Source organism: Artemia franciscana, chromosome 5 (genome assembly GCF_032884065.1).
Source record: "Artemia franciscana chromosome 5, ASM3288406v1, whole genome shotgun sequence".
NCBI classification, from domain to species: domain Eukaryota; kingdom Metazoa; phylum Arthropoda; class Branchiopoda; order Anostraca; family Artemiidae; genus Artemia; species Artemia franciscana.
Window position 1 is genome coordinate 21255556 of NC_088867.1, and position 25680 is coordinate 21281235.

Genomic DNA, 25680 nt, shown 5'->3' on the forward strand with positions numbered 1-25680 from the left:
AGCAAATGGCGTTATTCGGCAAAGGTTCGGATGAAATATGAAGTGAATGGTAGTGGGATAGAGTATCTCCCTGAGATTCAAAATTGGAAAGGCAAAGTCTCTGTAATGGGATCGCAGCTGGTCCACCAGTTGTGCGTTGAGGGAACCGGCTATCATTTATGGTTCCCTGAAGGCGCTCCTTCTGCTCAAAAGAGACCAAATTCCCCTTAGGGCCGGTAGGGCTAATTCCAGATTCCTTCCCAAGTCTTTCCAATCCAACCAAAAATTTAATGCTTCCCAACCTTTCCACTACCCGTTGTAGTCCAATTCTACCTTTCGATTATCTCTGGTTATTTCCAATTGGTCCTGGACCCCTTTGTTCCACCTAAACTGTTTCTTCTTCTCGTAGTTTTGTAATTATTCAAAATTTTACTTTCCACCATAACAGAGAATATGTGAATCATATTTCTTTCTTTTATTTCTTGTCTCTCTTTTAATTTTTTCAAATTTTTTTCTTGATCCTTTCTCTCCCGTTGACAGTTCCAGTTGACTATGGGCCGTGGTCCATTCCTTACTAAATTACTTACTAGACCGCAGCTACTGCTGCAATCGTGACTGAAGTGGATTACTGCTTCTTCACAAAGACTTAGACATCCGGAAGACCAAAGAAGAATTTTTGAAGTAGATCCACACAATTTAAGCGCTTAAGAGTAATAATGATCTGTGCCGGATTTTTTATGGAGAGGGTGGGTGGGGAGGGGGGGGGGGTACAAGCAAGAAGACCAAAAAAGTTTAAAAGAGAAGATATTTTGACACAAAAGCATAGTGTTTTTCCCCAAGTAGTGCATGATTTTCCCATCTTCATTTTTGTTGGGTCTCCAGCTTGGGTCTGACCCGATCTGTAGTTGGTGTTCCTTATTTCTCTCTTTTGAATATATTCAGTAAGTTTTAGAGCATCGTCGATTTTGAGCAATTAAAACAAAAGACAATAATCCCACTGAATTTCTGAATCGAATTTGCATAGGGTTTTAGTTGATTTTTTTTTTGGTTTTTCCTATCGCATTGAATGAACGTTTAGAACATCTTTTATACTTGTTTTCAAAATTGTTGCAAAAAATAGGAAAATCCAGAAATTTTTGTTGTTTTGAGTTGTGTTCTATTGATAAGCTAATAGTAGGTTGTGTTTTATGGTTTAATTTTAACCTAAAATGAATTCAAGCATTTGACCAATTTCATTGATAGAAGCTGACATTATTTGCGATTTAAAAGGGGAAAAAGGTTGGATCTAATTATCTAGTAAATGTAATGTTTTTTTTTTCGAAGGTCATTCAATCTTTTGCCAAAAAACACTATTAGGTGATTTCATGTAATAAAGCTGTTGCTTTTTAAGAATATGTTTTCTAGGTTGAGTTAAATTTCTTCAGGATAATTCTTCTTTTGTTTTAATAAAAGAAAAAACAAAACGAAGTCAAACATAAATCACATTCAAAGATTAATGCAACAAATTATGAATCACTTTTCAATAATGAATAACTATGTAAGTCAACGCAGTAGACAAAATAATTCTTTCCCTATTCCAACGCTTCATTGGTTTTTTAATTTCTTTCAATGGTAATTGCTTGATTTCATTTTAGGTTACGTCATGGACAAGTTAAATACATTGGCCAATGACCGTCAGCCAAACAGTAGAAGTACTTCCCCTGCGAGAAATAATTCAGGATTCATTTCGTTTCTTTCGCGCAAAAATGATCTGGCTATACCAAAGCCAGAGCGGTCTCGTTCTAATCCGAATAATCTGTCAGAGGATATTACACCAACCACGTCTAGTTTGTCACTTGCTGCAGACGGGTCGGTGGTTCTTGAAGAAGGGAACGAATCTGTAAATGATGGTATTGACGAAAATGATTCATTGATCTCTGAGAAGCAAAAATATGCATATGATGTAATAATTTCAAAGTTGAACAAATCTAAGGAAAAAATAAAGGAACTCCAATCTGAAAAAGACAAAAATGTAAACGAATATTTGCAGTTATCTGGTTCAATTAGTGACAAGGCGCAATTGACAAAAATCAAACAGACCTTTGAAAAACGCAATTTAAAGACGTCCCATGCGATAAGCCAGCTTCAACGGAAATGCGAGTCATATAATAAGAAATTAGAAGATTTTTTGACAAGTGGTGTACCTTTGTCCAAACCAAAACATGGAATTAAGGAAGGCTTGCGATACGTAGGAGGTAACATACGTGAAGGCGTCACTGGACTAACAGGGAGGCCAAAAGAACTTGCTAATATGATAAAAAGTAAATTTGGAAGTGCTGATAATGTTAGTGACCTCAAAGCTGAAAAGGCTGACGGTGATGAACTGTCAACTGCAGAGAAAGGATCAAGTTCGGTTACTATTCATACCACCTCTCATGGTGGATCTGGTGGCACCAAATATACATCAGAAGAAGGGTCTGAATGCGGAAGCTCAGCAACTAGTGAAAATGTTGTCAATCAAATCTCACCAAATCATCAATTTTCCCTGGAGATGGAAACTGTGTGGAGTGAATTAAAAGACTTGAGGAGTGAGAGTGAGAAGCTTCGTGAAGAAATTGAGTCTTTGAAAGCCAGTACACAAAGTGATAACTTGTTTGTCAGTCAAGCACTCCAAGAAATGAGGTATAGGCTGGAAAGGCTTGAAGAACAAGTAAATGATCTCTCTGATCTTCACCAAAGTGAAGTTTCGTCTCTTCGTCAGGGTGTAAACGACATGGAGGATAAGGTCAATTATCAGTCTGAAGAAAGGGTGAGGGATATCCATGAAATGCTTGAGACTTGTCTTACACGAATTGCAAAACTTGAACATCAAGCTGCTTATACCCAGCAATACGTATCATTTGATAGAATTGAAAATGGCTTTACTAGGGGCGCGATTGCCAAGATTTTCACTATACTTCTGACGGTGTTGCAAGTGATTTTAGTTGTTGTTGCTAATCTATCAAATGCTATATTGCCATTGTTCCGAAATAGGCTGCATACTCTTATTACTTGTGTTGTTGTAATCTGCATTGCTTTCTTGATGAGTCAATGGGCCGAATTGAAAGCACTTACTTCAAGCTTCCTGCGAAATTATAGAGAAACATTGAATTCCAGTGATAAAGGTATTAGATAGTTTGAACAAATATTTTGCAACAAAGAAGACTCGTGAATGGATCTGACTTTTGCACGTGTTGTTAGCTTGGGTGTTGTTTTAAATCTTTTTATGAAATTGTAGCTGTCATTTGGTTTTTTGGACATTTTTTCCTCGGACTAATTAGTCTTTACTAGGACGCCAATTGTGATTCAGTAGATTCATTTGCGAATCAAAATATAATTATCTTGCCACTTAGTTTGTTTTTCCCTTACATTCCCATGGCATTTTTGGTTGACAAATAAAAGGCTTTCCGATTTCGGGGCTTTTCGCTAAGAAATTTATTGCGTACTTCTAATATCTGTATATTTTCTTTTCTCAGTGATGCATGAATGTACCTTAAATTATCTATGAATTTGCCTCCGACTATTATCATTACTGTCACTATCACTTTTCCTCCAATCTAAATTGTATAGCCCTTCTCTCTAAAAGATATCTGGTCTTTCAGAGACAGCTTATTGAAATTCTTTGGGTTTACGCTTGACAGTAGGAAAAACGCATTTGAACTTTATAACATTTAGATGTATTGATATCTGCACATAGGGAGGGAGAAAGGGATTTTGTTAAGATTAGTCTAAGAGCAGCCCCTGAGAAACTAGGGAATATTTTGTCCTAGAAAAATACTTACGCGTGTTTTGTCTCCTGCTGCCTCGTAAAATCTTCTGGAGATCAATATTTTGGAGTAACTTATATTAAAGCTTCAGTGCACTTTTATTACCTTATTTGCTTGCAGAAACAAAAATAAAGAAAGTGATTTTTCAATAAAAAATACCAGTATGCTTTCTAATAACCAAGGATTGTCCTACTGTTTTAGGACTATACATACAGAGTCCACTAATCTATGCACATAGGCCATTTCACTGTTTCACTTAGTTATATCATTTTTTATTTTTACATTGAATGATGATTTGTTTGTGAAAAAATACACAAACTGGAGGGGAAAAAATGACATTAAGGGAGCGGGGTAGGCCCATTTTTTTGTTAACCAGTTTTGAAGTTTGTTTTCTTGCATTTGGGTTCCCTTGATCCTGGAAATTATGATAATAATTTCAAGTTGTTCAGAAAAACAAAATAGTTTTTTGGGCTTTTTTTTAGAAAACCAATTTTTTTTGCGAACAGGTTCTCCTTAACCCAATGGTTTACGAATATAAGTTTCAATGCTTTCAAAAAAAGTTGTTTGATATATTTCCAAAAGGTCTTTGTCCTAACTCCTATAGTTTTACCTATTAGCCAAGACTAAACCATCATTCAGTCAGGAAAGGAAAGACGACAAATATGAACCCAGATTTTATGGACATTAAATAACTCTGTTATTATTAATATAATCATGTTAAATGTTTTGTAAAGAATTAACTTGGATAAATAAGTTTCCATAGTTTCTTTATCTTTACTAAAATGTTCTTAGGGTTCAAATTGCAGTATATCTATGGTTCTTTATTTCCGAATAAATAAGTATATGTCCACTGAGAGGTATTTTTAGCTACTTTTAGATACACCTCGAAATTGCTTTTAATTTTTTTTTTTTTTTTTATGTGACCTGGTATTCTAATTCTGGTTGTTTACTTCATTCTCAATTCGTGCTATTGTTATGGCCGCTTCATTTAAACTTCGTCTCCAATGGGTGGAACTATAATAGACTAACTAAAAGGAACTAGCCTTTAATTCACGTTTGGGAGAAAAGAACTCAAAACTGGTACCTATTCTGGTTCTTAAAGTGAAAAAACATAGGAGCCATAATCTCTGCACACAGAAGAGAGTAATCGAACGAATTTGTTGCCCCTATCCCGAAAAAAATCTTGTAATACCCGCTTCTCTAAAATATCAGTTATGTTAACTTATAGTTGTACTAACAATTATTTTGTCGATGTCGATGTCGAGGATAATTATTGATAGTCAACAATTTTTAGGAGAAACCTGGATATACGATAATAATTTCAAGTTGTTCAGAAAAACAAAATAGTTTTTTGGGCTTTTTTTTAGAAAGCCAATTTTTTTTTGGTTTCTAATATAATAAAAATAATTTCATTTCTAATATAGAAATGAATATATCTTCATTTCTATGGTACACTATCTCGATTTCCACTGAGGATGTCTTGCGCTGCCAATGTACGTTTTATTGTTTTGCAAGAACAACACTTGGGTTTGTAATACGAGCCTTATTTAAGTCACAAAAGAACGCTCTTGAATTATTGTCATGTACTTCTTGAACAAGAGAAGTGTTTTTAACAATAAAGTATTCAGGTATGGAAATGTGATCAGTTGAAGCCAGGAATTGACTTTGCTAACCTACATGGGTCCTAAGTAGGGCTTTCATTCATCTGTTTCTTTTTGAGGGGGGCCTTTAGGCATGTAGCTTTCAGAAATGTGCTATTAACTTTTAATGGTGGTTATAACCATGAAAGAAGGATTAATACGGTGCATTTTTTTGTCATAATCAGGGTTGATTTACTCAGTCTAGTCTCTTTCATAACTCGTAACATTAGATTGAAGCTCAAATCAATCCGTGTTCGTCAAAGAAGATACTAGCACACTTAAATTTGCCTGTCATAGGGTAAAAAATAATACTGTATTTTTTAAAACTAGCATAAGTTTACCTAGAAAACCCAATCCTTGGTTTACAAAAAGCTCTGCTCTTACATGAAACCTTAAACTTTGCTAGTTTTTTTTTTTTTTACCATAACGTTATTTTGTATTTTATCGCTATTACTTATTCGAACTTCTTGGGAAATTTTAGAGATCTCTGGCTGTGTTTTTTGAAAACGTGTTTAATTCTGTTTTATCACTTTGTTTCGATGTAAATTTAGGTCTTTTGGAATATTAAAGCGATTAGAAGTGTTATAGGCTTCGCCGAGATCTTCTTGCTTTATGACTGAAAGACTTTTTTTAATCGGAAAAAAAATATATAATGTGTTTTTACCGAGAATTGTGAAGCTTCAGGGCTTTGGTATGGATTGCCTTGATCAACATGAAACACTGTAAAATATTGCTTTCAAGATAGGATTTTTTGGAGTGGGAGGAAAGAGATTGGTAGAGTTAAAGAACCATAGTCTTGGCTAAAGTTTTTGTTTTGAGGGGAAGTGACGGCGATTGTGAATTAGAGGTAGGATCTTTGGTCAAAAAAGAGTAAAAAAAACAAACAATTAAATCCAATAAAAAATATTAGACACTAGAGGGGAAAAGGAATAGGTTAGCTTTCCTTGTATTTGATGCGGTCACCTTTTTATTAAAGTTCTGTCTTATTGTGTTTGCTTTGTCTTTTAAATTTTCGTTCTTTTAATTAGGCCTTAAGTCAGCCGAGAAGGATGTATGTTCGGATGATATTGTTTATACGGATTTAGGCTGCTTGAATTGTTCGTAACTAATGTTGTTGAAATCGGAATAAAATTAAGTTTTTGATTTCATTTTTGTGTTTGAAGAAAATAACCTGTTTTTGCCGTTTAAACAGAAAGTTGAAGGAGTGTCAGTTCCTTCGTATAGGGGTAGTCTCGAGCAATGGAATAGACCAGCATTTGGGGTGTAAATCTTTCTACTATACCTTTCTGGTGATGACTGGGTTTACATTGATATCAGCTAATATTGGTATGCGTGTACTCGTAAGGGTGTAGCCGAATCTTGCAGAGCTAAGGGTCGACGTGGGAGGAGATAGAAGAAGACTGTCTGTACTATAAACTATTCATTTATTCTACTAAGTTCTACATACATGGTTTGGAAAATAAAACCCTTTACAGAAGTTCCATACGAGAGAAACTACCTGTAACACTTTAGAAATCCGTATATAAAACGATTTCCAAGGTTCTTAGAAACACGTTCTACTATATTCAAACTGTCCGAGTTCTAATTTCTGGTATTATAAACCTAGTTCTTCTGATTCTCATTTCCAAAGGACAGAGCAACATATATTCCACAAACCCGTGTCCCAGGCCTCTAGAATCCAATATAAATTTTAAAAATAAAATCGACCCATTTTCCATTAAAGATAGGTTTCATGTTTTCTGTTCCGAGACTCACACTCAAAAGTTTACAGGGGCCTAAGCATGGTTCTTTGCTTTATAGTACCAGGTCTTTTCGGGAATAAAGGGTTGGACTGATGGTCAGTTATGGTACCTGTAGCATTGTATATGATAAATTGTGCCAGTTCTGAGACTGTTTGTTTTTTAGCCGTTTTTGTACATCATGTGACACTTGTAGTGATAATATCTCTACGGTTTTTTTTGTGACCTTATAGTTTAGGTTCTGGTAAATCTTGGTATCTGAAATAAGGCTACTACCAGACACCTGATGAGGCTTGCGAAGCCGAGCAAAGGACATCACTTTAAAAGGAATGCAAGCCTTAGGTTTACTATTTCCGGCTTCAGGTAATCAAGTACGCCATTACTGAAAGTAATCGTAGGTAATGTGTATTTTGTATAAAATCTGAAGCTAACCTGACTTGAGCATAAGCTTGTGACTCTTGGTGCTTATGAATTTCAAAAATTGTGCTAGGGGCTTATTGCCGAAATGGTAACTTCTCTTTGTTCAGAGTATCTGTGTCAGATTCAGTAATTCTTCCATTAAATACAAAAAATCAACTGTATCATTAACTGGAATTTAAGAAAAAGTTTGAACGTTTGATTTTAATGTTTTACCTCACTGTTTGGAGTATACAATGTCATATGTTATTTGGAGATGTGGCCGCTTAACATACTTGACACGGACCTGAAAATCTTGCTTTGTAGCCTTTTTTACCAGTGAAAACTAGGCTTCACTAGAAAAGCAATGACTCGTAGCATGCCAGTCAAGCCATATTTTTGGAGGTTAAAAATATACTATCCAAAATGCTAGTAAACCATATATCTCTGTTAGTTTAAAAGAGCTTGCTAGGTCACAATCATACTGTGCTTGGGCGTATAGAGTGCTTACGTGTTGGGTGCACCCCATTCAACAACACTACAAAATTGGTTTGTAACTTACGATTCTCTCTTAAACCTTTTGTCAATAAATTACACACAAAACTTCTTATCACAGCAGGGAAGTCAGGGGGTGCAAGTTCCTTCCTCTAGAGGTATTTTGGAGAAATGAAACATTTGTTTGAATAAAAAAATCTTTCTGTTCTGTATTTTATGAGGGCTATTGGGAAATTAACCTATGTTTCTGAGCAGCATGAGAATTATTGGATATAGTGGTATTCTTTTTGTGGCAGAGAATATATCAGTTTATTGTGCGCCTACCTATGCCTTTGGTATGGTCACAGTCTTCTCTGTCTTTCTGTTCCAATCTCACAAAAAAAATTACTAGAAAAACCACCAATAGAAAAACTAAAACATTTAGTGCCGTAAAATGGTGTGCACAAAAAAATCTCACGGATCATGGCTTTTGGCGAAATTTTGCATGTAATACTCCTTACAGCAACGTTAGTTTTTCTGAACTCTGTGTTGTTGCCAGGAAGTGCTAATGGCGAAGGCCTCGTGCTACAGCAATAAAGGGAGCTAATGTTTGAATATGATCGAACCAATATTTGTGACGAGGAAAAAACTAGTCTGTCATAAAGAACGTTTTGAGCTTTCATAGAAATGCTTACGTGGGCCGCTTGCCTATGACTTTAACCCCTTAAAGTAGAAAAATTTCACCTAGTCAAGATCTATGATTTGTCTGTGAAAATGAAAAAAATTAATATGCCACAAACAAGATAAAATGTCGAGCGACAGGTTTTATTTTTAACTTTTATTTTGTAAGCCTGATTATCCTTTTTTATTATTGCTAAACAGGATTTATATTCCAAATCGACTTTTATTCATGTTTTAGATATAAAAAGAAATATACTTCAACTTTCGAGTTGAATGAGACTATCGTCTCATTTTATGCGGCATAGGTTTTATTTACTGTTTCTCAAGTGCAGAAACTCAAAGTGCAGAACTCTCCCCCCCGGCGGGGGGGGGGGGAGAGTATGTGATGGTTTCTATAAGAATTTTATTCCTTCTTGGAGATTTTTGACCGCTTTTAAACAACATAAATATATTTAGTCACTTAACTTCCAGCTTAAATTTTCGTATATCCTGCAAATTTATAATCCTCCTAAAACAAATTTCCACCAAATGTCAGTTTTTAATGGCAGCCCGATGCTAGTGCTGCTCTTCACGAGAGGTTCGCCACTTTTGGGACCATAATTTTATTGAAATGATTTTTATGCAGGGAGCTTTGCCAACAATAGAGAGACTTCCCTTTAGATTACTTCTTGTGACGGAGTTGACCATCCAACATTGGAAACAGGATTTATATTGAAGTCGCTGACGCAATATGCAAGAACAAATTATTCTTTTTATTAAAACAATACAAAAGCTGTGTAATCCTTTCCTTAGTCTATATGAAAACTAATGACCAAAAGCTGTGAAATACTTATGTTTAATAGCTTAGAAACTGTTCTGATTTAGTACTTGCATAGAAATTCCAAGCATAAGGTTTCTGTTGCCTAAGCTGAATTTCTCTTATCGTTTTAGTTGAGCTCGTTAGTGGAATTCGTACCTCTGAACGAAGCTTTGACCTTTTAAATAGTAGATAAAATGAGTACACCAGTTGTTTTTTTCGATAAGATATTTTTTTTTGTATTTGAAGTTAGCCTACAATGAGCCACGCTTAAGTTTCAGGAATGTTTTTATACACGCGGGGAAACAAATTATGAAATCTGCGTTCATAAACGCGGGAGAACATGAAATTCTTTGAAGAAAAAGTGTCCACGTACTAAAAATTTTGCTCATTTCTTAGTTTGTCAACCGACTAAATAATTTAAATAGTTTATTCACTTGTCATATCACAGTTTTGAATTGGGGTAGACTAGCGAGGTTACACTAATTTGTAAATTGTATCGCTTTGATTCTCATAATTTGTCCAACAGATTAAGTTCGCAGTAGATTTGGTTCTAGCAATGTGGGCCTTTCCTTATCGCTTGTGATTAGACTGTCCATAGCTCTGTTAGATTATTTTTTGTTTAAAAAAATGCACTGATTTGCTATATTGCTTAGTTTCATAGAGTTTCATATTAGTTTCTTAGTTTCAGGCGTAGCTAACCATCCAGCCGTGTTTAGGTTAGAAAAGCGGTCTTAGATTCTGACCATAGCTACAAAAACTGTCACTCTCGGCCAAAAAATACTACGAACTCTCTCACTTCTGACGAAGTAAGCTATAAGTAAAGGTCACGTCAGACCAGATTAACAATAAGACTCTGGGAATTCCCAGCACATTTCCTATGTCTAGTTCTTAGGCAACCTGAGCTAGTAACAGTAGTGACAGCATAATGACTTTGAGTGGGGCCCTATCCCTTCAAATTCCGATACAAAGACCTTTTTTTAGAAACTTCTTCCAGACGCAGGTGCATGTTCCGTCGTAGGGAGTGTTTACTTTTGCATGTTATGTTTGCTTGTTACATACTATTTTCTCTGATTCTTAAAAAAAACCTTCAGTGTCCCCGCAAAATCAGGATTTGCTTAGGTATTATGCCTAAAAACCTACGAGGGCTTCTTTGCTCCAAGATTTTTTTGATTGTTACATGATAGGCTTTGACTGTTAACAAAAAAACACTACCACCAAATCAAGATTTCTTTGGTGGTTATGTTTAGCAACCCACAAGAGTCCTCCCTCAAGTAAGGGCGTGTTCATCATCATCACCCAATATTTTCATGCTTTTCTGCCATTTTGTATCAGCAAACAAGGGATTTTCGCCGCCACTTTCGATGGCCAGGACCGCCAGAAAGACTATTGATTTTCCTATAAACTCTGTCCACGGGGTATAAAAACGGGTATTGAACGAACTTCCCCATCAGTCTTACATATGATTTTGAAGGTGATACATCTTTCTAAACATGGATTCCTACAGATATTTGAAAAAGGATTGGAACTCTGCTTGTATAATGGTAAGCCTCTTTCTATACCATCCCTCCACCAAAAAATAAGGTGTGTATACCAAAATTCAGCTAAATATAATAATTCTCTATATTAGATAAACATCTAAAAATCGAAGCATATTCTAGCAGGTTGGTGAAATAAAGGTATATACAGGTACGCTGGATTAAACCATTCATGATGGCTTCCATCCTGTAAAGACTTACTTTCCGCCGGACAGCTGCTCTTCTGATAATTGCGTGAAGGAGTTCTTACCAGCTGGCAAATTTGAAGACTATGATAATACAAGCGAATTGCAAATTGGGGTGTTATGGTTAAACACAATCCTTTGATTTTAGTGCGAAATGGTCCGAAAAATGTAACCTATCAATGTGCTAAATGAAAGGGGTGGATAAAAATTCCTTCCTTATGCTAAAAAATAGCAAACAAGCGTCCTTTCTTGACAGTAATATCGAATTATTTGAGAACCCCTCCCTCCGGGATGGGGTCAGATGTAACCCTGAAGTTTACTTATTCTGTAGCTTCTTACCTCTAGTGTATTATATATATATATATATATATATATATATATATATATATATATATATATATATATATATATATATATATATATATATATATATATATATATATATATATATATATATACAGAGTACCATCATCCTAAAAAAATACTACTTTTCACTATCTTGAAAAAGGAGATTAGGTTAAGAAAATGAGATGGGGTTTGCAGACTTGTCCTGGTAAGATATTTTGAAGCATTTACCTGGCTATTTTATCCCTCTTTAAGGTAACAACTGTAAATCAATGTACTTGGATGCAAACGAAACACTGTTTTCTCAATTGATTGCTGCATTGTGATCTGGATTTCGAATTCTTGACCTGGAATTGAAGGACAAAAATTCTCAGACAGCTTAATAATGCCAAATTTTTCGAAGCTTTTACTTTTCTTTAGAAACATTTCTTTTGTTCTCGTGAAGACTACTTCTATGCTTAAATACTTGCATATAAAGTTGACAATTTATGTTGTTGAGGGAAGGTTTCTGACAATGATAGAGAAGGAAGGAAAATAAGTAGGCAGCAGGGAAAGGAGCGTGATTTATTCTTGATTTTTTTTTTATTAATTTAAACGCACTTATATAAAATATCTATAGCTCATATGTTTTCTTTTGCTATATTTGCTATCCATAGTACCTTATCATTACGACATTTTTTTTTTTGGGGGGGGGGTACTTTCAGGATGGGCAGAGGAGCAATGAGGTTAGTAACAAGATTAACCATATATATCCTTTTTATAAAAACTAATTTTCATAAGATGTATTTTTCATTTTTCACTAAATGGAAAACTAAAATTTTATTTCTTTTTAAGGAAAATTCTCAGCCTCCATCCCAAAAGAAGCCAAGGATTATGCAAAGCGGGGAGAATGTTTCCCCCTCAAGAACTTCGGTCATTGTGCATGCCAGCCCATCGAGACCAACGGCCCCAATACACGGCCATGATGAGAGCCCTTCTAGACCTTCGGTCAATGTGTGTGCCACTCCATCAGGGCCTGTGCTCCCCATGCAAGGCCATGATGCTACCCGTTTGGCCCCCAAGACCCATTGCAGTCAAGCTGCGGGGACTTTGGGAGCTGTGTCACTTGTGCAATACGAAGGTGGAGCTACCGATCTTAATGTAAGAGTAAATTTATTGATATTCTTTCATAAAGCTTATTTATTACCGGAAAAAAACTTACCGCTTTTTCTAACTAATATATATTCTTTTTCTGACTAGCAAATGGAGAAATAAATAGGATGTTGGGAACTTTGTTCGGTCCTTCTGAGAGGGGGGTTTAATATTATTGCCCTATCCTAAAAATAATCCATTATTTTCACGTTAATAAAGGCTTTTAAATGTTTCTGAGAATTATCAAAAATATGGATGATGTTACCCATCTTTCAAAAGTGGCACATTCCTTTTAGTTTATTATAGAGGGCTCCCTGTCGATAGTTTTGACGGAAGACCCCAGGGAAATAGCTAAATATAAGACACTCTACTTTTCCCTCTAAGAAGGGGATTTAAGGGCACTACCCATTGGTTTTTTCACAACAATGAAAATATACCATTCTTTTCAGGTTAATAACGGGTTCTGGCCTGTTTGTTCTGAAGGTTCTGAGGACCCACTGGCCATTAGATTTATATTCTATTCCAGAATAATATAAGTTGTTTTTATTAGCTTAAAATCATAAATGCCTCAAGGGAATAAACAAATTATTCTATTTTTCAGGCTGCGCCTGAAATGCTTGAAAGGATCAAGGATCTGCTGATGGACGTCTTTGGGGAAGGACCCCTGACATTGGACACAAACTCCCCTTCCGTAAGTTTTTTAAGACTTAAGAACATCATAATACCTGAAACGTAAAGAGGGAGACAACTTACCCATTTTATTTTTTAATTTCTGTTTGATTCTTCACTGGTAGTGTGGATACTATGAACCCGAATGGTCCATTTGGGGGTGCTTTTATGTTCTTTAAACCGATAACTGGCAGTGTGGTCTCAATACATGCGAAGGGCTGCTTTGGGACCATGTATGATATAATTTCAGGTCATTACACTTATAGTTGCTAGTAAGGTCCTTCTAGCTCTGGACGTTCACTCCTAAGTATAAGCAAACTTCCAACTGATTTTCAGACAAATATTCTCCTTAAGTCTGATATAAATTATTTTACAGGACGAAATCAAGAGTGTTTCAATGAGCTAAAAAGCTCATATTATTTTTTGAGTTCACATACCAACATCTCAAGGGGCCTACAACCTCTATGAAGATATTGAGTCGTTAGTGGACTTAGAACAGGCCCCAGAGAATAATGAGTGTAAGGTGGGTTAAGTCCGGGGGTGAACCCGGTTAATATAGCTCCCCGTGTTTTTTATTTAGATGCGTTTGTACGGATCTAAGCCTCGATAAAGATTATGAATGGGTTGAACAGCTACCATCAAGTGAGGTCAAGAAAGTACCCTGCTATTTCTGAGAGGTTTTACATAAGGTACCACATATCTTCTAGCTAACACAATGTGTATTCACGTCACTGTGGCAGTCTGTGACTATCCCACCCTAGTAAGCAATTCCAGAAGGGAGAGTTGTTATTATAGGTAAATTTGAGCCATATTAAGAGATATTTTTGAGGGGTCTTAACGAAAATGCCTCTTTTCTGTTGCTCTATTGGGTGCGCCTACCACTTACATTCAATTAGTTTAAATCTTGATCCTAGCAAAATAAAATTTTGATGAAATTCGCAAACGAAGAAAAAACAGAATAATTTTTTGCACCCGGCTATTTCCGGGAGATTTTAATGAATATGTCATGTTTCTTTGAGCCAAGACTATGTATATTCACGTCGCTGTGACAATATATTGTAGGCCCACCCTAGAAAGCAAGTCCAGAGTGGGGTGGCTTGATATTAGATGTAAATTTAAGCCATATTAAGAGATATTTCAGAAAGGTCTTAATGAAAATGCCTCTTTTCTAGTGTTCTATTTGATGCACCTGCCTATTACGTTCGATTAATTTTAATCTTGATGCTAGCAAGATCATATTTCGAAAAAAGAAACTCACAAATGAAAAAAAGGTACATTGCTTCATTCGGTTATTTCTGAGAGGTTTTAATCAAATTGCTACGTTTCTTTTAGCCATGACTATGTATATTCACGCCACCGTGTCGATATGTGGCTATCCCACCCTAGCAATCAATACGGGAGGGAATCAGTGTGTGTGTGTGTGTGTGTGTGTGTGTTTGTGTGTGTGTGTGTATGTGCGTCTGTGTGTATGTGTCTGTATGTTTTTGTGTGTTTGTGTCTCTCTGTGTGAAAAAATCGAAGGAAAGTTCTAAACACTGTTAGTTCCTAGATAAAACCCTACTCCATGTATTTCCCTATTGGGGTTTTTGATTAAGTTTAAACGATTGGTTCTTGTGGAAACGGATATTCTTGCAGAAAAATGCCTGAAAAATGCCTTTGGAATGATGAAGGATGTCAGAGGGTGGCGCTTTCCATCCATAGATTGCCACGGTGACCTGAATAGCCTTGGATTAACACGTTCTGCAGCTTAAAGTTAAGGTGGAGGGGGACTGAAATCTAATACCCAGTCAAACAAACGTGGCATTTTTATTAAGACCTCTCAGGTTGTCTGTGTATGTGTTTGAGTGTGTGTTTGTGTGTGTGTGTGTGTGTGTGTGTGTGTGTGTGTGTGTGTGTGTGTGTGTGTGTGTATGTGTATGTGTATGTGTGCGTATATTTGTGCGTATGTGAGTGTGTATATGTATGTGTGTGTGTGTGTGGTTTTGTGTGTATGTTTGTGTGTCTGTGTGGGTTTTGAAAGAAAATACAGCTCATCTCTCTCTGGATTTTTAAAAAAAATCTTAACGACCTATCTCAGACTCTAGTAGCTCCTTTTGTCCTAAAACAAAATTAAAAAGAAATCGAAGAAAATTTTTGAATACTGTTAGTTCATAGATAAAACTCTACTTCATGTATGTCCCTATTGGGGATTTTCACTAAGTTTGAACAAAGGTTTATTGTGTAAACGGATGTTTTTGCAGGTAAATGCCCGAAAATGCCTTTGGAATGATGATAGGAGCCAGAAGGTGCCATGTCTCATCCATTGTTTCCCATGGTGACGTGAATTGCCTTAGACTAACACCTTCTACAGCTTAAAGTTAAGGTGGGAGGTGAAAAGATTTTTTTCGATGGAGGGGTACTAAAATCTAACACCCAGTCAAAGACATATGACATTTTCATTAGGATCTCCCAGAAATTTATATCGCAATTTTGCTTAAATTTTCCTTTAATAACAACACTCCCTCTCTGGAAATGCTTGATAGGGTGGGCTAGCCACATATTGCCACTGTGGTGTTAATGTAGATAGTCTTGGCTTAAAGAAACGTGGCATTTTCATTAAAACCTCTCAGAAATAACGAAATCCAAAAAATGTGTCTCATTTTTCTTCTTTTGCGTGTTTCATTTTCCTAAATGTGATTTGTTAATATCAAAATTTAAATTATTGGAATTTAACACGCAGGTGCACTTAATAGAGCAATAGAAACAAGGTATTTTATTAAGATCTCTCGGAGATATTTCTTCATATGGATTAAATTTACCTCTAATAGCAACCAGTCCCATCTGGAATTGTTTTCTAGGGTGGGCCAGCCGCATATTGTCACCTTGACATGAATAAGCATAGAGTTGGCTCAAAGAAACGTGACATTTTCATTGAAACATCTCAGACCTAGCTCATAATATGGCTTAAAATTATGTCTGAAAAATCCTTCCCTCCCAATGGAATTGTTTACTAGAACCCCTGCCTCTCTTTAATTCACGTTTTTTGCTTATATTTTATCCTATAACAGCTTTTTCACCTTTTGTTTTTTCGTGTTTTGAGTTGCAATTACGTTTTACTTGATTTTTTGATTTTTATAATTTTTTTAAAATAAAAGTTATATGTAAAGTTTTCTTTCTTTAGATTTCTTGTTCCAGGATGAAACTTCAATCTATTTCACTAATGTAATTTAAGCATTTTGTGGCCTATGTACATTGGTATGCTCGTTCAAGATTGCATCTAAAATAAGTATAAAATTCTGTCTTATGAAGAGACAAAGAAAGACTTTTGATCGCAAATGAAGGTGTACGATATTCTAGCCATGATGATACTCTCTCTGTTATTTCATCTCTGATAACACATTCAAATTCTAATTGAGTAAAAGACTATTACCAAAAAATGCGCTAAGAACAAACTCCAATATCATCTGATAGTGTCCTCTAAAGAATTAGTTAACAAGCAGGTGCACATCAATGTAACCAATTTCTAGTAATTGATTTTTTCTCCTACATGTCAATTATTGCATGTCAAGTAATCCACAGTTTCATCGAAAAGTTTCCGTAAGAATGCATTTTCCGAATCGGTCAGATCCGAATTACGGTCAGACGTCTAACGCTCCATTCCGTTGAGGAGAAATCTCTTTCGAATCCTAATGTGGTCAAAATCTTTTAAATATTGGTTCCGAAGAAAAAAGGAAAAAACACACCGAATGAAAATGAAATCCTAAAGAAAAATTCTCTTAAAGTATTATGTAACATCCCACATGTGCATCGTCAATACGCTACAACCCATCAGTGCACTATCATTTTGTAACACTTATGTTTGTGCCCCATTACGTAACACCCAAGTGTACACCGATATTACGTAACACCCCCATGTGTGTCATCGTCATTTACAGGCAGAGGTTCCCAACGGGCCCTGACCTATAACAAGTCATGCGAGATTACGTCATTCCCAATAATTCTACCCAAGAAACGATTGCATCACTGTCAACGTACGTAAACATTCCATATTACGTAACAACCAAACAAATCTTGAAGAAAAATGCGTGGAAGAAAAGGGTCATGAAAAATGTCTTGAAATGTCATGAAAAACGTTTTGAAGGAAAATGTCTTAAAAACGTCTTGAAATTTCTTGAAACGTCTTGAAAAATGTCTTAAAAAACCTCCCCGCTTGGCTAGTTGACTCTAACATTTCCTATTACGTAAAACGCTCCTTTATCTTCTAGAAAACAAGCCTTATTACGTAATATGCATCTGTGTCTCGCCCTGAGGGGTCTTCGTTAAACTCCTTCGTCATCTTAAGTCATTAAAGGGAGAAAAGAGCAGTCGCTATGGGTGTCATAAAAACAGTGAAGCATCATTACTCTCGCTATCTAAAAAGTTCCACAAACGAATCCAAAACTTGAATTCAGGTTGTTTTTATTCAGGTCAGGTTTTTTTGTCAGATGCTTTAGGTTCATTCAATGTAAGTGATAATCAAACCAACAGGAGTTGTAAGTTTTTTTAGCTGCAAAGTAACTGGACAAATTTATCATAGGATTAATTTGGTGGCACAGCCATCAAAACCACTCAAGGTGATTTTGAACCACCTTTATACCGTCAAATGTACTTCTTAGACCCTGATTAAGCTATTGACGAACTCATTGCAAGTTTTTTAAATTATGGTATATCTCGTAACTCAATGGATATGCTGAAAGAAATATTACGAGAACCAAAACGACTATTGTCCCTGGATATAGACCCAGGAAAAGTGAAAAGATTCTTTGATTGTTTTAAACAATCAAAGAAACTCTGTATCTTTTTGAAAAATATTCCCTATTACATAAAAATCACTTGCATCTTGAAGAAAATTAATAATGCCTGCCTCTGGTGAAGTTTAAAAAAAAGTGCTCGGACAGGGATTCGAAGGTATAGGGCTCCGTCTAAGTGCTTGTGGGGATACTACTGAGCTTCCTTTTGAGCTTTCCGACAATCCTGTAACTTTGAAAAACTTTTAGTTCTTGGAACTCCTTCCTTCTCGTTTAATATTGATTTTCTTCTTTACCGACTTGCTTTGGTTTCTTCCGACTTCCTTAGTCGCTTCCGCCTCTGTTACTCCTTTCCGTTTTTCCTCAGTCACCTCAAAATACTTTTAGCCCCTTTTGACTTTCTTAGTTCCTTCAGGCTTTATTTAATCTACTTGGATTTCATTTAGTCCTTATGGTTTTCTGTGATTTCTTCCATTTTTTTATTTCTTTTGAACTTTTATAGTCTCTTCTGACTTCATTTGCTTCATTTGGACTTCCTTTGGTCCTTTCTGACACTCCCAACTATGTTCGATTTATTTCAGCTTCCTTTACTGCCTTCCAAAATTCTTCTTTCGTTCCAAATTCTTTGAGTTCCTTTGAGTTCATTTCGTCCCCTTTCATATCCATAGAATTATTGGCGTTCTTGGTCCCCTCCATCTTCACCTAGTTCCATCTAATTTCTTTTAACTGCTTTAGACTTCCATTTCCCTTGGCCCCTTAACTTTCATGGCCCTTTCTAACTTTATTCACTCCGTTCAGCCTTGCTTTAGTCCTTTTTGACACTCCTAGTTTTGTTTGGTCCCTTTGATCCTTCTTTAGCCCTTTTAACATCACTATCCCCTTCCAAATTCCTTTAGTCTCTTTGACTTCGTTTAGTGCCTTCCAGGAGGAATTGTCTATGGATAGTTTTAAGTACCCATTTGACTCATAGTGTGTGAAACCACAGGCTGTAATAAAAATATGGTTGCTTTCTATTGTCTAGAGCTATAATGTCAGAAAGGTTGGGATGGCTAGGACAAGTCTGACGGATGAAGAATAACAGATTGTCAAAGATGTTCTTTTTGGTCATCCATCTGAGGCCAAAGAAAAAGCAGGTTGTTCCCGTATGGGGTGGGAAGTTGGTATAAGGAAGGATTTTAAGGCAATTGGAACTTCTTGGGAGGGAGTAAGGATTGAAGCTTTGAATACATTGGGATGGAAGAGAAGCTTGTGAAGCCCTGTTGATTACAGGTGATCTGGTGCGGTACCTTTTTTTTTAGTAATAATAGTAATAACTTCATTAACAGTGTTTTGGAAAATTTCCCACAATAATAACTGAGGCCTAATTAATAATGCCAGTTTACTCACTTAAGTTTATTAGGACAATTGATGCGGAGTTAGTTTAAAAATTTTGCTTTTTCAGTCGATATATGCGACAATTTTCACTGACTGATCCAATAAGCCAGCTTTGTTTTCCGAACTGATATTCGCGACTGCCACTTTTGCTGTTAAAACACGAATGTCGTGTATTACCTCCTATAAAGTAAATGACTATAAAAAAATTACCTAAGCAAAATCATTAGGGAGTCATGAGCACTAGTAACATCAGTTGTCTCTATATTTGTCTCCCCCCCCCCAAAAAAAATGGAAGTATACTTTTGGGGTGTACATTCATTGAAAATTGTTTGCATTGGTATTTTTATTGCAAAATGTCGAACTTACCCCTTAGATTTTGAAAAGTAGACCTCCTCCCAAACATTTTTGTTAATCAACACCGCTGAGGAGAATCTTATATTACTTGTTCTCTAGTTTTGGCAATCCTAAGACTTAGCTTTATTATCAGCTGGGAAGCAAAGTGTGTTGTGTGCTGCCATAAAGCTATGAAATCTTTAGATTTCATAGCAATAATACAAATTAATACAAATTAAAATTCATATTGCAATATTTCCTTTATTACTAAGAAAAAAATGACAAACCAGAGATGAGTAACAGGATTTCAAACTGATGTCTTCAAGAAAGGAACTAGAACTTTGTTTAGGAAGAAGGGTTGATGATGCCGAGTTAACATTTAGATAATTTACTATCTTTCATTATATGACCGTAACATTATATGCCATTAGTAAGTGTTCGTGACAACCACCAAATTGTTAATTTGAAAACAATTATGTGATAGTATAGAAAGGTTAACAATTCGTCCGGAGGATTTATCCAAGGTATTTGGTTTTAGGATGGTCACAAGAGTATTTTTTCTGCTTGTTTTATGTCTCAAGCATAAAGCCAAGCGAGTGTATCACATTTTTAGAGATTAGATACAGTAAGAAGACTTCATTACGACAGTGTCGTCAATCAAGGGAGGGCATTTGCTTCCTAAACTTCCCCCTCCTTCTAGATTTCGAAGAATAGTGTTTTTGGGATATTCTAGTTGAAAATGCTTTTTGTTCCGGTATCAGCATTAAAAAATAATAAATTGGCCCCGTCCCTAGATTTAGGAAATACATTTTACCTCCCTTCCTCTAAAATTTTTGTGAATTGACGCTAGCGTGTTAAAAAGTAGCAATTTTTTGTGCGTTACTTGATAAATACAATATGTTTAATCTTTTGTCTCGGGGGTTGAACTGAAAATTTCAGGATTTTTTCTTGGGAGGGGAAAGGTGCTTTGAAACTTAAGTTTGGAAGAAGGGGAAATTTCTTTTTCTATCCTCACAAACGAGTATATGCTATCGTTTGTTAATGCCTGTCTTTCGACACCCTTTGTCTAGTCAACAAAAAATAATAACTCCTTTAGTCTAAATGACAAATAAGTGCTTTTCTGTTAACAGGTGGAGGGGATTCGTAGATAGAGTAAAGATGGCTCTCTCTGGTTATGTCTTTGTCTCGTAGAAGTTAAATTACTAAAGCACAATTGAATTGTATTCATCTTTAAGGTTGTTCCTGATGAGAATGTTCACATCGCCAAATACAGATTGTTCTACCATAACGGAAGAGTGCCTAGGAGTGTAAGAATTTGGTTCTTAAGTCTCTTAACTTTTGACGATAAAACTCTTTTTCAAGATCTCTGAGAAGCATCTGTATAAACTGTGGCATGTAACTAGCATGGCTTTATTCTGGTATATGGCTCACGAAATTATGTTGAGCAATTTTCGGGCTAGAACTACCGATACTTTTTTCTCCTGGTTGTGGCTGGTCTTCTGTAACTTCAAAGGCCTAATGAAGTAGATGTGCCTCTGGGAATGTGACCAGTAGGCAAACATCTATGAAATTAAATTGTGTCACTTCCTGAGTCGTTTTCATTAAAATATGAGATGCGGCCTTTTATTTCAAATAAAACAAAATGAGATCTTCGAAAATAGGAAACTTAGAAGCCTATATGTATCGTGTAAGGTGGTTTTTAAATCAACGAATCGATTTAATTGGACACCTCCTTGCCTTGTTAGACACTCTCCTTGGACACTTACTAAAGTTTAATTTGATTTCGTTCATTTTTAATATTTATTTTATAGTTAGAAGCATGTCTGGACCGTCATATGAAGAAAGTATTAAGAATTTTAACTTGAAAGAAATTTTGTCAGAGAAGAACCGGTTAGCAGAAGAAAAAAGGATAAGGACAGACCGTCTACAGGAGCTTGCTTATCAAAACTATGAGATTTTCATCCGCACTGGAAATGCACTCGATAATGCTGACTCAGAGGTATTTTCATTCTCTTTTGTTATCTGTTTGTTTGTACATCTACTGAACTGGGGATCATCTTGAAGAACAAACTAATAGAGTCTTTCGTTGTATTTTGAAATTACGTATCAAAATTTAAAACTCAGAACACTAAAAATATTTTACTTAAAAGGCCAAGAGAAAGGTTGGACAATCCGAGTTAGGCGGGGATGAGATTATAAGAAAAAAAGACTGTACATCTTTGAATTTTTTTTTTCTGGGAGGTGATCAAAGCAGAAGAACAAGGTGGGATGGAGTAATAATGTTTGTGACGTTTGGCTCAATTTTGTGACGAGTTTGTGGCAGGAATAGTAGTAGATGTTAGAGTAGTTAAAAATGAAGTAGAGTACACTTAAGAGTCAAACACCTAAAATAAAGTTTGTACCCTTTGTGCTACACTCGAAGTAAAAGCTTAATTAGTTTAGGAAGTTTGCTAAAAAGGGCCTGTTTTGAAACGAATTGCTAGAGTAATTTTTCTTTCTCTCACCGATTCACTTATTGTAAGCATGTAGCATTTACCACCTAGGTGTATCATAGATACCAGTTTTGAGGTTGAGGTTGGTAGGGGGAGTTCGAATTTGCGTAGAAAACTTGTTAAACCATGGAATAAATTCGTGTATTCAGGCAGTAGGGTGTGCTGAATCAGAAATTACCTTTTTTAAAAGTCAATATGAAAAAAAAGTTTCTGAAAAAAAAAAAAATCAACTTACAGTAAGTTTTGCAAAGAAAATCAACATATGAGAAGTTTCATTAAAAAAAGTCAACATGCAATATGTTTCACGAAGAAAAAAAACATTAAACAAGTTTCAAGAGGAATAAAGCAACATAAAAGAAGTTTCACAGTGAGGAAAAAATCATCATACTACAAGTTTGGACGTACAAAACAAATTGCGTGTAACAAGCTTCCAAAAGGAAAAAAAAATTAACATAAAAAAGTTTCAAGAATAAAAAAATACAAAAAATCAATATACAATAAGTTTCACGAAAAAAATTAACATACTACGAGTTCAACGAAGAAAATCAACTTACGACATGTTTCACTTATAAAAAAATCAACATGCAACATGTTGCACGAAGAAAAAATAAACATAAAACAAGTTTCAAGAGGAATAAACCAACATACAAGAACTTTCCCGAAGAAAAAATCAACATAAGACAAAGTTTCACGAAGAAAAAAAAATCAAAATACAATAAGTTTCAAAAACAAAAAATGTAAACATACATTAAGTTTCAAAATCACCATACAACAAGTTTCACGAAAATAAAATTAATATACAACTAGTTTCACGAACAAAAAGCCAACATGTTTAAAAGTTCCACGAAGAAAAAAAAATTAGTACAAGTTCCGCCAAGAAAAAAGAAATCAACATACAACAAGTTTCATGAAGATAATTCAAAATACAACAAGTTTCATAAAGAAAAAAAAATCCACATGCAAAAAGTTTCACAAATAAGCCAAGCTTTAGCGTAAAGAGTGAGGATTGAGGAAAAGGCGTCCGTCCCCCTCATATTTGGAACAATTTCTGTTTTGTTTTCAGTTGAATGTTCATCCTCCTTTCAGTTGAAAAAACTGTTCTTTTTATTATTTATTACGAAATTAAGATGACAGATGTTCAAGCAGCTAATTTTAAGTTTCTGTTTGTTTATTTTGCATCATTTCATATTCAATGAACAAGCTACACTAAGAACAATCTAGTTTGAAATTAAATTTAGCTTCGAATTGTGAACTGTGATTTTCTGATGTTTTCTTTTATCTTCTTTTGTGAGACTTGGTGCAGGAACGGTTTATTTATTTAGTTTTTTACCCTTTTCATTTTTAGCCTTTTTCATGTATTTTTGATATCTTAATTGCTTCGCTATAGAACAGTAACGTACATTCACGAACAAATTTTAGGAGATAGGAGGTCAGGTCAGATATCTTTTTCAATTTATTTATTTGGTAAGGGGGTCGATTTTGCTTTTATCCAACGGAAAAACCAAAAAGAGGTACTTTCAAGAAAAATTGCAATTTTTTTATATCTAGAGGGCAGGTCTGAGAAATCTAGGGTGGGAGGGGGGATATAATTAAATTATCGAAAACAATAAAAGATAAATAAGTTCACCAGAATAGGATATAACCAAATAGGTGCGAAAAAATTTCAACTTTTTTTCATCGTTTAGTAAAACATAATCCTTTTTACGCAAAAAACTACTTTTTTTCAAACTTTTGCTCAGGATATTCCGCCTTCTTAGTTGAAATACTTAGGCACTCGTTCTCCCCCCTCTCCATTCTCCTTAGAAGATCAATAAAATAAGAAATAGCAACCTTTTCTAGAATTCAAAAAAACACACAAAACCTCTGTCTAACATATGTCTGTGTGGTTCCCACTCCCTGTAAAAAATGTTGCTGGCCCTTGGCAAATAAATTTTTATCTATATACTGATTTTTAGGTTTCTTATGTTACGTTATCATGAATATCTTCTGGTATATAACTGAAATTTCAACAATGAAAAAAATTAGACCCGTTTCCCACGTGATGCATGTTTCTTGTTTTTATCTTGTGTAGATAAAGAAAAGAAAAAAGAGATTACGGCGCTTTACTGTCCCTACTCGCGGTACTGATCTTTGTTTTATGGCCATTCATCCAGGAAGTGCAAGGCGGGAGCTGGGGGCCAGCTAAACTGTGCTTTCGCACACCCTTCCTGTTATCATGGCGAGATTTCTTCGGGTATCCATTTAGAGTTGGGTCGACTCTGGCTAGGCTTACAGAGCTATGCCACTGACTCCGTTTTAAAGCAAATAACCAGGACTCGAACCCCTGTTCTTGTGGAAAAAGCATTCAAACCTAGCATGCTAATCACTTGGAAAGAAAGTATCTATTTGTGTAGGCATTATCCAGTCTATTAATCCAGTTTCTAGATTAAAGCCTGGGATTGGATACCATTTGATTTTGTTTATACAATAACCTCTCAATCGAATATTCTTTATAGCTTTGCAATCTTACGAAGAGTAGTCACAACTTGTCGGATCATTTAACTGTTCTGTCTGACCGCTGCCACCAATTTTCCAAAAAATGGGAACATTCAGAAGAAAAACGAAGAAAAACAATTTTAACTCTGGCAAAACATTCACAAATAATGGATTTGCTTGAGGTACCACAAACTATGCAGAAGTTTGTTCGTGACGGTGCTTTTGAAGATGCTCTGCATTTAGCAGAAGAAGTGAAAAAGATGGAGTCAAAAATTGGAAACATTCTAGTTGCACAGGTTTGAACCATTTTAATTTTTATACTATGCTGAGTACTTTTAGCAACAAGGTCCTCCTTAAAATCGGATCTTCGGTACCCTGTTCTGTGCTCTTTTGGATCTAAAATCGGGGCAATAGTTTTCTAATTTCGAGATCGAAAGACATTAAAAGTCGGGATAGCAGCTTGCTAATTCCAGTACCCTAAAAAACCCAATACATTGAATTTCATTATTGATAATTTGAAAAACAAATTTCTGAGCAGTATTCACGAAAAATAGTCGAGGCAAGAATTTTTAAAGGTTCTTTTTTTCAATGAAAACTCAAAAAGGTGCTTTGAAAATCTAGGACGACGGCTCATTTTTTTTATTCTTATAAAGGTACAGACGTTAGAATTACTTTCAGGGGAGAGGAGGGGCTACTTATAAATAAAATAGGAAAGTTACATGAGCAATATTATAAATTATATGAAATAGTTAAACATTTTGAGGAGCGTCAGGAGATTGATCCTCCCCTCTCCACTTTACGAAACTGAACGTGAACATTCCAGATGCAAAGTTTCTATTGACCAATAATTTAGACCTTTTACGCCCATCCAATTAGCTCTTG

The 25680-nt window shown here is 35.4% G+C and overlaps 1 protein-coding gene across 5 annotated transcripts in view; it reads left to right on the forward strand.

The window, feature by feature from the left end:
• The window catches only part of LOC136027091 (conserved oligomeric Golgi complex subunit 8-like), an 89899-nt gene that overhangs the window by 19094 nt on the left and 45125 nt on the right, over positions 1–25680 (forward strand). For 3 of the 5 annotated variants that reach the window (XM_065704037.1, XM_065704038.1, XM_065704041.1), the window contains exons 2-3: positions 21643–21830; positions 24819–25094. In XM_065704037.1, coding sequence (XP_065560109.1) covers positions 21643–21830; positions 24819–25094 — 464 coding nt within the window. Of the gene's footprint in view, positions 1–1613; positions 6548–21642; positions 21831–24818; positions 25095–25680 lie in introns of those variants that run through there. The other 2 variants (XM_065704039.1, XM_065704040.1) reach the window with 1 other exon arrangement.